This window comes from Phalaenopsis equestris, unplaced genomic scaffold (genome assembly GCF_001263595.1).
Source record: "Phalaenopsis equestris unplaced genomic scaffold, ASM126359v1 Scaffold000752, whole genome shotgun sequence".
NCBI lineage: Eukaryota > Viridiplantae > Streptophyta > Magnoliopsida > Asparagales > Orchidaceae > Phalaenopsis > Phalaenopsis equestris.
This window is the reverse complement of record NW_018165192.1, coordinates 198,137-210,895: the sequence shown is the minus strand read 5'-3', so window position 1 is coordinate 210,895 and position 12,759 is coordinate 198,137. Positions and strand designations below refer to the sequence as shown.

The following is a 12,759-nucleotide window of genomic DNA, read 5'->3' as shown; positions in this document are numbered from 1 at the left end:
TGGGCGGGCCCAGGAGCAAAGGGGTCGGGTCGGGGCTAGCTTAAGCTTGACTTGCTAGCTCCTCGAGCTCAATTCACGAGCCACTTATCGAGTCGAGTCGGCTTAACCCTTACACCCCAAGCGGAGCCGCACCACAATTTTTTGTGTTTGATAAAATTGTATTTGCCTTCTTTTTCAAAAAACTATGTTTTGCAACCTAAACTAATTAAGTGGTGGTTGTTAAAAAGCTATGGTCTAACTTTTAAGCAAACTAATTGTAATAGTCATCTGAGTCTTTTGAACATTAACTTTTGCAAACCATAGGTTTCGAGATAAAACGTGAATTATTACCATGCATTTTATCGGCGGCTGCCTCGGCAGGGGGGTATCCCTTTCCTTTCTCGGTGACAACATGGATGAGAACTGGGCCAGGAGCAGGCATGGACTTCACCTTCTGCAAAATTGTCACCAAATGGTCGACGTTATGGCCGTCCACTGGACCAATGTAGTACAATCCAAGCTCCTCAAACAGTGAAGATCCTGAAGCGCTAATCATTCCTCTCGCATATTCATCCATTTTCGCGGCAACTTCATGCGTATGTCCACCAATTTGCTTCGTGATGCTCTGCTCAAATAATATAAATTAGAACAGAGAGAGAGCGCGAGCACATGTTTTGTTATAAAAAGTAAAAAAAATGATTTATATTCAAGTAGTTGCACAATATTTGAAGTTGATTTTTGGCCTGACAGCCATGAGCTCCACGCTCTGTATTTTTTAAATATTAAACAGAGCCAAAATTTATTCGGATTTGAAATTAACAGCGATATGTGCCAATAAATCCGCGATGGCCATGATTCGTCAGAGTTCGATTCACACACTAAATATTAATCTTAATGCGCTTGAGACTCATTTTTCCAAAAAAAATAGAATGAGGTTAGACCAGCATAAACTCATTCCTTGCAGGCATCTTTTTTCTTCTTGCTATTTTTTTGTCGTTTACATGCATTAATTACATAAATCACCAAGTACATGTAAAAAAAAAAAGAAAAGATTTTGATCTGTGAGCAACATGATGAAAATGAATTCAAGGCTATGCTGATAAAACTGTGATTTTTAACAAAACATCAAGATCCCATTTTGGTTGCTTTTAATCATAAAAAAAAATGCTATAATGAAACTGGTGAAAAAATTTTGACTCGATTAAAGGAATTTGTAGATTTTGAAATGAAAATTAACCTTTTTCTTAAATTCAAAAAGACCTTAAAATGATCACCTTTGCGGCTTCCCGAAGTTTTCTGAGCTTGGTGCTAGACTGGAGCTTAGAGAGGGCTCCGCTGAGAGCTCCCACCGGTGGTGCAGGCCCATCAATGGTGGCCGTCGGAAGAGATACTTGTTTGTTATCATTGAGCACGATTATGAGATTGGAATCCAAGAAACCTGAGTTGTTCATAGCTTCATAAGCTTGTCCGGCCGTCATGGCTCCATCTCCAATCACAGAGATGACATGGTGCTTCTTGCCCAACAAATCCCTCCCAACCGCCATTCCTATAAATACATCAATTACTAAATTTAATGGAAAAAAAGGAAAAAAAAACTTGAATTTGATAAAACAAAGCTATCATACATACCAAGTCCTGCAGAAATGCTTGTAGAGCTATGACCAGCCCCAAAAGCATCGTAGATGCTCTCTTCCCTTTTCGGGAAACCAGCAAGCCCAGATGTCTGCCTTAGAGTTAACATCCTTGACCTCCTTCCTGTCAAAATTTTATGCGGATATGCCTGCAAAAATTTAATGTTTTCAAACTCAAGCGCTGTGCGCTGACAGAAAAAATTTAGACAGAATAATGAATGGTTCCATCTTCTGCAACCTGATGGCCGACATCCCAGATGATCTTATCATGAGGAGCATTGAAGACATGATGAATTGCCACAGAAAGCTCCACCACTCCAAGACTAGCGCTCAGATGCCCCCCGGTTCTAGACACTGTGTACACTATCTCGGCTCTTAGTTCTGCCGCAAGTTGTTCTAAATCCTGAAGAGAAAACAATTGATTCATCAAAGAGGAAAGGAAAACTAATGATGAAAAGAAATAGTTTCCAAGTGGAAAAAAGTGAGTACATGAACGGATAGATTCTTCATGTGGATGGGATAGTTGATGGTATCCAATAAAGGAGTCTTCGGCTTCTCCCCTGAGAAATCAATCTTCCACTCACGCTTTTCTTTTCTAACTGCAATCTCCTGATCCCCATCGCCGCGCCCTACTCTCACACAAACCTGAAAAAAATTGAATCTTCTTTTAAAAAGTGAAACGGGAAAGGGATGGATATAAAAGGTTCGATTTTTCTGCCAGCTCAAGAAGGAAAATGGAGAAAGGTGGGATCTTTCGTGTCTTAACAATACCTGACGCCGGAAGCCGGCAGTAGGTAAGATAGCCGACTGAGAAAAAAGGCAATTGGGGGCCATTAGAGGTGTAGATAACGCCATTGCAGTAAAGAGACTACCTTCGACAGGGAGAAGACGAGAGGAAGGGTTGAGTGGGTTTTGAACTGCAATTGAGCTAGAGGAGCTGGTGTTTTATAGGAGAAAGTTGCAGAAGTGGATCGAAGTGGAGGACTGACGAGACTCCGTGGCAATTTGGTTCCTTGAAGCAATGGAATTTTATATTTATCATAAATTTGTTCATAATTAACTTCGAATCGCGGGTCTCGGCTCACACCAGACAGCCGATGACGTGCGTTTGATTCGCACTAACCCCTAAGACTCATAATTAACGACATATTTTAATTTTTAATTCCTCTTTATTTCTTTATATACATACCATGCAATTTTTATATGTTAAAATGTCTAATAACTATATTTAAATATTTAATATACAAAATTTAAATCTTCAACATTACATAAAAATATGACGAATACTAAATTTTAAATTATAAAATATATTATCATTAAAATTTTAATGTTGTTGTGATAGTATATTTTAGATATTAGATATTTAATAAATTGTGTTATATTTACATAAATTCTTAAAAAAAAAAATGTAGATAAAAATCTTTCTAAGTTTGTATACAAAACAAAATTCTCAAGGCAATCAATTGGCCTAGAGCAAAAAAAGTAAAATTCAATGATTTGACAGAAGACTTCATGTGCTCAATAAGTCGATCGACTAGTGATCATTGGTCGATCGAAGGAAGAATGATCGACTGAATTTTTGCCCAGCTATCGAAGAATTGCCCGGATCGAAAATTTTGATGTTGATTATCTTAGAGTTGATCGGTTGATGTTTGAAATATGTTCATAAATAATAAGCCAACCTAAATTAAATAAGTCAACTGATTCAAATGCATATAGATCAGAAGAATTAGACTCACAGAAAGTTGTCAATATCAGTTATTAATGAGAAATATTTTAATGTCGGTTATGAATGTGAAAGGATGTTGGTATCAGTTATAGATTCAAAAAGACGCCATTATTGGTTATAATTACCAAAACACGTCAAAGAAGGTAAAAACTTATATGTAACACCCCCAATAAAATAAAGACAAATAATGAGTTGTTACGACCCATTAAAATGGGGGTAAAAATGCAATTTTATCAAGAGTCTCCTATGATAATAAATAGGGACCATTTTATGAATGAAGAGATAGATGCTTCCATCATTATTCATCTTGCACTCTAGTATTCTCTCTATCTCTCTCTTCTTTCCTTCTTCTTTATACTCTATCCCTCAAGGATTGTTCCAAAAGACAAAATGGGATTCAAAAAATACCAAATTATATTTGTAGAATAATTCTATATTTAGGCTTATATTTTTTGAAATTGTGTTAAAAAAAATTAAAGGCGATAAACTTATAATTAATCTTTTATTTAAGATAATATAATAATATAAGGGCATTTATATACAAAACATTCAAATGTTATTACTTAAGAAATTTTTTTTCCATATTTTAAATTTCATATAAATATCAAAATTCACATGAAACTCTCGACCAATATTTTTATAGTTGTCAAATTTTAAATGATTTGATCACTACACGCAGAAGATACAAAATCAATGATTCAAAAAATCATAAGAATAATAAAATCATAAATAAATAAATTCAAAATCATAATCTTAAATAATTATTAGGGCAAGTGGCCTTGATTCAACTTTTATCATTAATCGTGTTGCTTTTGATTATCCACATAATGGAGTTGGAAACTACTTCGAATGCTCTAACCATGTTGGCAACAAAGAGTAAATTGTTTGGCCGAATCAAATTTTTGACATCTTTGTCGAGAAATTTGATTATAAAATTGATTTGAAAGTTGGAATAGGTTGTTTTCTAATTCAAATTTTAATAATTTGTTTTATTTGTATCAATGGTTATCAACCATGTTTAAATTGTCCTGTTTTGTTATATGTTCATGTTGTGTAGCTTGTCTTGTGCAGTTTAAAGTCTTTTATTGATTTTTGTCTCAAGATTGAGCTCTTGTGTTTTTCTTCATTTTGCTTTTAATTGTTGTCATCTATTTATTAATTTTTTTGAAGTGTTTAATTACTATTAGTATATGTTATTGTTAATTATAATTGACTTTTGCACATCGAACTTAGTGGTGCACTGCTGCATTCGTAGTGTTGAACTTTGCGATTTCGTACTGCTTGATCATCAGATAGATTAAAAAAGCTAAAAGACTTTGAAAACTCTAAAAAAAAAAAACAATTTAAGAGTTAAGGCAATCCCATTGGCAAAAAAAACGATCAATCTAGACCACTTAGAGACGTTGTCAATCGTTTAGCATAAGGGTACATCAAAGCATAAATATACCAACTATAATACTATTTGTGTTCAACTTGAACATGCAATTGTCCAGATGGCTAAAAACAATTACTTTGGGACATTGACTAAGATATTTAAATATGAATTTTATTGGCATATATTATTTAAGAATGTGGATGAATTTATTAGGAAATGTGATAAATGCCAAAGAGCGGACTTTGGTGCCAATAGAATATGTATCCAAGAGAATTGAAGCTATAAATACCCCTAAAAATGATTGAAGGGCAATTTTAAAGTCCTTTAAAGGAAATATCATTGAAGCAAATGAGTTTCTTAAAAAGCCAACGTGATAAACGATTTGAAAATCAAACACGCAATTTACGTCCTCTTTCGCCAAACGAAATAAACTAATTAAAAGCAATGAACTTCGTCGAGTCTTCTTAAAAGCCAACGTGATTGATAACTGATCCCATCTGAACAAACGAGACTTGTACAAGGTCAATACAAAAAAAACAAGAATAATAAATAATAGCGTTGCGGGGGATCAATTGCTTCAGATCTCTCGCTGGACCACCTCTTGAAAGCGAATTGATTTGTATGTACAAAATATAATTTTGTAAGACTTAGCAAAGTAGAGCTTTGAGAGTCTCATGAATATATATATATTAATGATGATTTAGCTGATTATTTAATGAGTACTATTTTGTTTTTTTTTTTTTTTAATCAAAGTGAATGCTCGAAACTTAAGAATTCTTCATTTTAATTCCGGTTAATGTGCTATACATTCAAATAAATATTGGGAAAATTACATACATAGTGCCCAGTTCTTATGGATTTATGTATCTCACATCTGAATTTTTATTTTTACACAAATAATGATTTGTCTATAGATGAACAGATGAATTGGATGATTAAAATATGATAATGAGTGATGTTTTTGGACCATGATAGAATCATTTTTAGTATTGTTGGGTTTGTAATGTCAGGATATTTAATTTGATTATAAAGTTGTTGAAATCAGAGCTTTAATGTTCTTAAATTTAAATCTAAATGTTATCATATTGTATATGCATTGAGATTCATGCTTGATGATGTAGATTATATTATATATCAAATATATATTTAGTGAGTCTTTGTCATGATTTAAACTAGCTAAAAAATTAATAAAGTAATTTTGAAAATATTTTAAACTCTTCATATTTAAGCATCGACTGAACTCTTCATTTATCACCTAAAATAGATGAGGAAAATGAAGGAAGGTGATTGGGACTTCACTTAATTTATAAAATAGGCATCAAGCAAAATATACTGATATTTATCTATAAAAAATAACTATCATGTTTGAACCCTAATTTATTTTTTTATGGATATAACAATTACCATTGTGCGACTCCAAGAAGCATAATCATTCACAATGAGCATTTGTAAGAATAATTTCGTTCTTAGGTTTTTGGACTGGTGGGGATAGTAGGAACTAAGAAGATCTTCCACCACAAATTTACTTGTAATTACCTCAAAAGATTGTCCTCGTGATTCCGCCATGGTGTGGATCGACGTGTGTCTGGCTCCATTATCTCGGGGTTGTTGTAATAGTGTTACATATGGAGAAGAGGTATATGAAAGAGAGAATGGTTTTTCATATTTCCAAAGAGTGAAAACACATCCAAATAATTTTAATGATATAGTTAATAGAAATATTTTTGAACATGAGAAAATTTGATTGAGAATATGTTGGTATATGTTTATGCCAACCACATAGATTTTGAACATTTTAATTTATCTGAATTATCAAATACAATATCAAAACTGATAAAACTATTTCAAAAAATAGAAATTACTCTTTTATGATGTATTCAATTAGAATTTCAATCAACATTTGATGAATTATCAAATTACTCCTTTTCCCTGCTTAACCTAAAGACAAAATTGAGTTTAGATTAATCTCGGTTACAAACTTCATATAAAAAGAAGTCTCTATAGTTGATATCATCTTAAGAAAAAATTTTCATTTAAGGTTGAGGTTATGTATTTAATAATTTCAAAGTTAATTTTTACGTTTGTTTATTAAGAATTTCAATTGGAAAATATCAAAACAGAACAATTTTTATCAAAACCCAAAAGAGAAGAAATGGAAAGTGTTTAGATGCCGAGAAACTTAATGACATTTCAACTAACTTATTATTTAGTTTTATCAATCAGAATTAAATAGATTTATTGTTTAAGTTGTTAATTCATTAAAATTTTAAGAGCTTATATCCTACGATATCTGACTGTATGAAAGCTTAGAAGGCGAGGTCTTATGTCGTAACAAGATGAATGACCTCAGAACCTAAAACTAAATGTGAGGTCAACTTAATAAGTAAAACCTCAGAACTTATTCTCACGAGAAAACTTATTCTCATGAGAAAATACAACATAACGAAACTTATAGCACGATCTCACAAAGGACTAGGCAAGCCTGACTTAGTTGGACTTACAACCTTACCTGGATAGGAGTAGCCCACTAAACTTACCTTGCAATGTAAAATTATGTATATAAAGTCTAGTGAGATGCAATGTAGGTAGGCCATTATTTATTAGAGAGAAAAATTAAGGCTTAATTTGATTATGAAAATCAAGATGTTGAAGGTATGATTGATGTGTAAATATCTTAAACGAATGTAGAACAATTTATTTAGAGTTTACAATTTATCATTTTTAATTATCTAATTTAAACTAAGTGATTTTATTTGGTTCAAATTTTAATATCTAGTGATAAGTAAGTTGTGTGTATGCATACAATTATTTATGATGCATGCATAGATGATTAATTTAAAGATTAAGTCTAATATGCAAAAATTGACCCATTTTATAACAAAGGTGATATTAATATGATAGATCCCCCATTCTCTTGCAATAAGCGAGGGTATGAAGACAATAAAAAGAACTAATATGTATGCATATTCCTAAGAATGATCTTTTAGTGTCTAATCCTAAATATTTTTATTTTACTACATTTTATTATTTAAATGCTTTCCTTTTTTTGTTTATGAGTTTTACCTTTTAAAAAATAGGTTTTGAGTTTCTAGATTGGATTGAATAAATAGACATACATAACCTACTGAAAATGATATAGGCTAAAACAAGCACATCACCAACAAATCAAAAAAAAGATACAAATCTAAGTGAACATAAAAACAAAAAGCAAGACACACTGGTTCAAACAAAACAAAAGCAACAAAATTCATTAGGTAATAAGTCTTATACCTAAGACATACTAGCCAGTCGACTAAGCTCTCTGGATGTCTTTAGTTCACTTTTTGATACTTTAAGGTTCATCCCTTAACAAATCCTAGACCTAGAGGATGACTAGAGCTTCACTGTTTGAAGAACGAAGGACTGCAGTTTTGGAACTAGGCCTTTGGAGCAAGAAGAGAGGCACCCTGCAAGATCAGGCTGTTCAGAAGGCCGATCAGGGCTTGCAGCAAGCCTAGGGGTCGACGCACTAACAAGTGAGTCGCCAGCTTGTCCCCCTTAATCAAATATTGGAAGTTCAGTGAAGCTATGTTATTGGCCCGAAATTCACTTCACTGCAATTGAATCATATATTTTATGTTGTTAAATGGACGTTCAATTTTATGATGACTTCTTTGTAACTCTCCACTTTGCTCTTTTTTTAATTTTTTTTAATTTTTTTTACAAATGTAAATTAACTTGAACATCAATCAACTTTATCTTTTGGTATCATAATGCACTACCATATTTTATATATCTTTTAATTCAATTTGTACTCCTTCATTTGCTCAAGTCAAGCCCCAAGGCAGTTAAAAACTTTGGCAGTCTTTCAGCAGTCTTCCGGCCTTGTCCCCACGCTACTTTGGGAAGCTGGGTCTGCCTAACCTCCATGAAAAGCACGTATGGGTGATGCAAATTCCATGACGTCATCTGAATTTAAGACACTATGAAAAACGAGCCTCGGTTCCCTGCATAAAAATTCACATATTTTCTCACCGAAGTATGAAAAATATGTGTAAGTACTTAGTTTTAAATTGTCAACTGCATGCAAGTGTGCATGGTTCTGTTTGATGTGTCAATTGTGTCGCAATGGGTGAATTGTTAGATATGGTTCATATACCTGATAAGGGGCAGATGTTATGTTGTGGTATATTAAAATAGAAATATCGATGATGAAATGAAAAATAGAACGGGAAAATTTACACCAGAAAATAACACATAAATTTACATGGTTTGACAAATTGCCTACATCCACGGAGTTGCAGATGATTTAATTAATTGAGGAATTAAATCGATTGATCACGTCGATAATTACATGATCTCTCACTTGCTCTCTCTCTCTTTACCCAAGAGCAAGAACACTGAAGAAGAAGCCTAAGAGAATCGAGCCTTGCACTACTTCCTTCTCCTTCTTCCTGCTGCAATTTTCTATAGCCTCACCGAATGAAAGATTAAAGAATGGGAGACCTGAAATCCTTCTACGCGCAAGGAAAACCAAAGAAGCAACTGTCTTCCTCTGGTTGGGCTCGAATTCAGGTGAAGAAATAGCACAATCTCTCTCTTCTCCTCCTTCTCCTCGTTGAGACAATGAGAATAGAAAACTTTCGCTCTTGGTTCGGTCACGTGAAGAAAAAGAAGTTTTTTTTTTTCATAAGCCTTACACACTTCCGAACGAAGAAACAGGGAAAAGGAGTAAAACCGCCTGTAACTTAATCAAATTTATTCTGCACATTAATTGGTGGTGCGACCTAGAGAAGCAAAAGTCACCCCTCTTTCCTAAGGAGCTGGGAACAGTTGGAGTAATGGGCTCCACACTAACAAATCTCCCACTTGGAGACCGATACACATGCTACAACATTTTCTTTCTCAAAATGATATCATCTACTAAAGGCATCGCCTTTTTCTTCAAACATGAATCCTCCACCTCTTCAACTCAAGACCCCTGCCTTCAAGCTAGAAGACTAACTGATGTTGCACAGAACTTTAGTTTCTCAAGTGTAACACCCTTTATCAATATATCTGCAGGGTTCTGGCTTCCATAATTTTTCTCAAGCATCAACTATCCGTCATTCAACAATGACCATATAAAGTGATACCTGATCTGAACGTGCTTAGTCCTGGACTGAAATGCTGGATTCCTGACAAGGAATATGACGCTCTGACTATCACTGTAGAGAATGCCCTTCTGGTTCGTCTTGCCCAATTCTTCCAAGAAGCCCTATCGCCATATCATCTCCTTTGCAGGCTTTGACACTGCTATGTACTCAGCTTCTGTAGTAGACAACAAAACTGTCTTCTACAAATTAGAGGTCCATGATACTGCAGTGCCACCAATAGTATAAATATAGCTCGTAGTACTTCTTCTGGTATCAATGTCTCCAGCTAGATTAGCATTAGCGTAGCCCTGTACCTCGGAACTCTCTCCTGAGAAACACAAACACGTTTCTGAAGAGCCTCTTAGGTACCACAAGATCCACTTCATTGCTTCTCCATGTTCCTTTCATGAATTACTCATGTATCTGCTAACAACTCCCACTGCATGGGCAATATCAGGTATAGTGCAAACCATATCATACATAAGTGATTCAATAGCTGAAGCATAAAGAACCTTACTCAAGTGATCTCGTTCCTCTTCCGACTTGGGTAAAAGATTTGTTGGCACAACAAGAAATTTTGAAGGCATTGTGAGCTATGAAACCTGATGGTAATATTTATAAACTGTTGGGGAGTAGAGTTGTAGGTGGAGTTCACTCTGTCAGGTCATATAATTAAAATGCAGTAGGAAAGTTGACCAAACCAGATATTTTCAACAAGTTCTTGTGTTACTTGAACTTGTTGAATGTTTGCAATTGCTAGTTGGCATGGTTGCCCAACCTACTTTGGTGTAAGAAACTCCATTACGTTTTTCTCTTAAGGGGCTGGATGCTTGCAAGGTGGAGATTTTCTTTTAAGGGGTTGGATATTCGCTAAGGTGGAGAATTGTTAGGTATGGCTCATATACCAAGAAATTTGGAGTATCTTGAAATGAAGAGGTGTGTCTCCTGGAATGAAAAGAAGTATCTCTTGGTGTGAAGAGGTGTGTCTCTTGGATTAGTAGGTTACGGGGAGGGAGGGCGTGTTGTAAATTTATCTGAATCTATGGATTTTATCTATAAATAGATATGTAACCCTATGGGTATGCAACCTCACACATGCTGAAATTGACTAACTTCAGTTTTGGTAGATTTTTCCTCTAGACTAAAGTTCCTTCAAACCCCTCTAAATTATGTGGACAAGTCTGTAATGCCACAACTCTGTTGTGTTGTCTGCAACAGTAGTATCAACACTGTTAATTAAACCAGTAGTCACATATAGCGTATGTGTTTTCTTACCCCAAAGTTTCTGAAGAGCCTCTTAGGTACCACAAGATCCACTTCATTGCTTCTCCATGTTCCTTTCATGAATTACTCATGTATCTGCTAACAACTCCCACTGCATGGGCAATATCAGGTATAGTGCAAACCATATCATACATAAGTGAATCAATAGCTGAAGCATAAAGAACCTTACTCAAGTGATCTCGTTCCTCTTCCGACTTGGGTAAAAGATTTGTTGGCACAACAAGAAATTTTGAAGGCATTGTGAGCTATGAAACCTGATGGTAATATTTATAAACTGTTGGGGAGTAGAGTTGTAGGTGGAGTTCACTCTGTCAGATCATATAATGAAAATGGAGTAGGAAAGTTGACCAAGCCAGATATTTTCAACAAGTTCTTGTGTTACTTGAACTTGTTGAATGTTTGCAATTGCTAGTTGGCATGGTTGTCCAACCTACTTTGGTGTAAGAAACTCAATTATGTTTTTCTCCTAAGGGGCTGGATGCTTGCAAGGTAGAGATTTTCTTTTAAGGAGTTGGATATTCACTAAGGTGGAGAATTGTTAGGTATGGCTCATATACTAAGAAATTTGGAGTATCTTGAAATGAAGAGGTGTGCCTCCTGGAATGAAAAGAAGTATCTCTTGGTGTGAAGAGATGTGTCTCTCGGATTAGTAGGTTACGGGGAGGGAGGGCGTGTTGTAAATTTATCGGTGGGTTTTATCTATAAATAGATATGGAACTCTTTGGGTATGCAACCTCACACATGCTGAAATTGACTAACTTCAGTTTTGATAGATTTCCTCTAGACTAAAGTTCCTTCAAACCCCTCTAAATTATGTGGACAAGTCTGTAATGCCACAACTCTGTTGTGTTGTCTGCAACAGTAGTATCAATACTGTTAATTAAACCAGTAGTCATATATAACGTATGTGTTTTCTTACCCCGAGTCAGTACCAGTACTTCTTTAGTAACCTTCCAGGTGCTATTTGAGAACACTACTGAATGTCTACACTCATCAAGCTGCTTAACAGAAATGAGGTTCTTCTTCAGTTCGTGAATGTGTCTGAACTTTTGCAGAGTTCACTTGTTCTTGTTTGGAAGTGCAATGTTAATATCTCTCATTCCTACCACGTTCAGAGCTTCTCCATCTGCTAGATATACTTTTCCAAAGTCACCTGCAACATAATTTTGCATTAATTCCCGATGAAAAGATATGTAAAGTTGTATGGAAAGAAGCTCCTGAATCTAGTATCTAGTCATCAACAAAACTATTAATTGTCAGCAGTAGTGCATCCTGTGATTCTTCAGTTACCATATTTGTATTGTCATTCTCCTTCTTCTTAGGATTCCTACAGTTCCTCTTTATGTGGCTAGTTTTGCTATAATTCCAACAAGTTATTTGTTTATTAGGTCTTGACTTGCTCCTGCTTCTATTCTTTGATCACAAAACAACATTAAATATTGATCACAGAACATCATTAAATGTTGATTTCAGAGCGGAATGGAGCGAGTAAGCAGAGCAGAGCGAGCGAGCAAACTGTCAAATCAGGAGAAGTTTCGTTATGTGGGTTGGGGGTGAAAGTGCAACATCCCCGCGGTACGGTACATGGGTAATTTTGTAATTACATATTATACACTAAGATTATATATATATATGAAAGTCATTTTG

At 34.7% G+C, this 12,759-nt stretch overlaps 1 protein-coding gene across 1 annotated transcript; it reads right to left on the bottom strand.

The window, feature by feature from the left end:
• Positions 1-283: 283 nt before the first annotated feature.
• LOC110030681 (probable 1-deoxy-D-xylulose-5-phosphate synthase 2, chloroplastic) lies at positions 284-2,674 on the bottom strand. Its single transcript, XM_020733524.1, has 6 exons — positions 2,382-2,674; positions 2,100-2,255; positions 1,849-2,013; positions 1,609-1,759; positions 1,254-1,525; positions 284-604 (listed from the first exon to the last, which is right to left on the bottom strand). Exons 1-6 carry the CDS (start codon positions 2,463-2,465, stop codon positions 284-286), a joined length of 1,149 nt encoding a protein of 382 aa, XP_020589183.1. The 5' UTR covers positions 2,466-2,674.
• Positions 2,675-12,759: the final 10,085 nt, after the last annotated feature.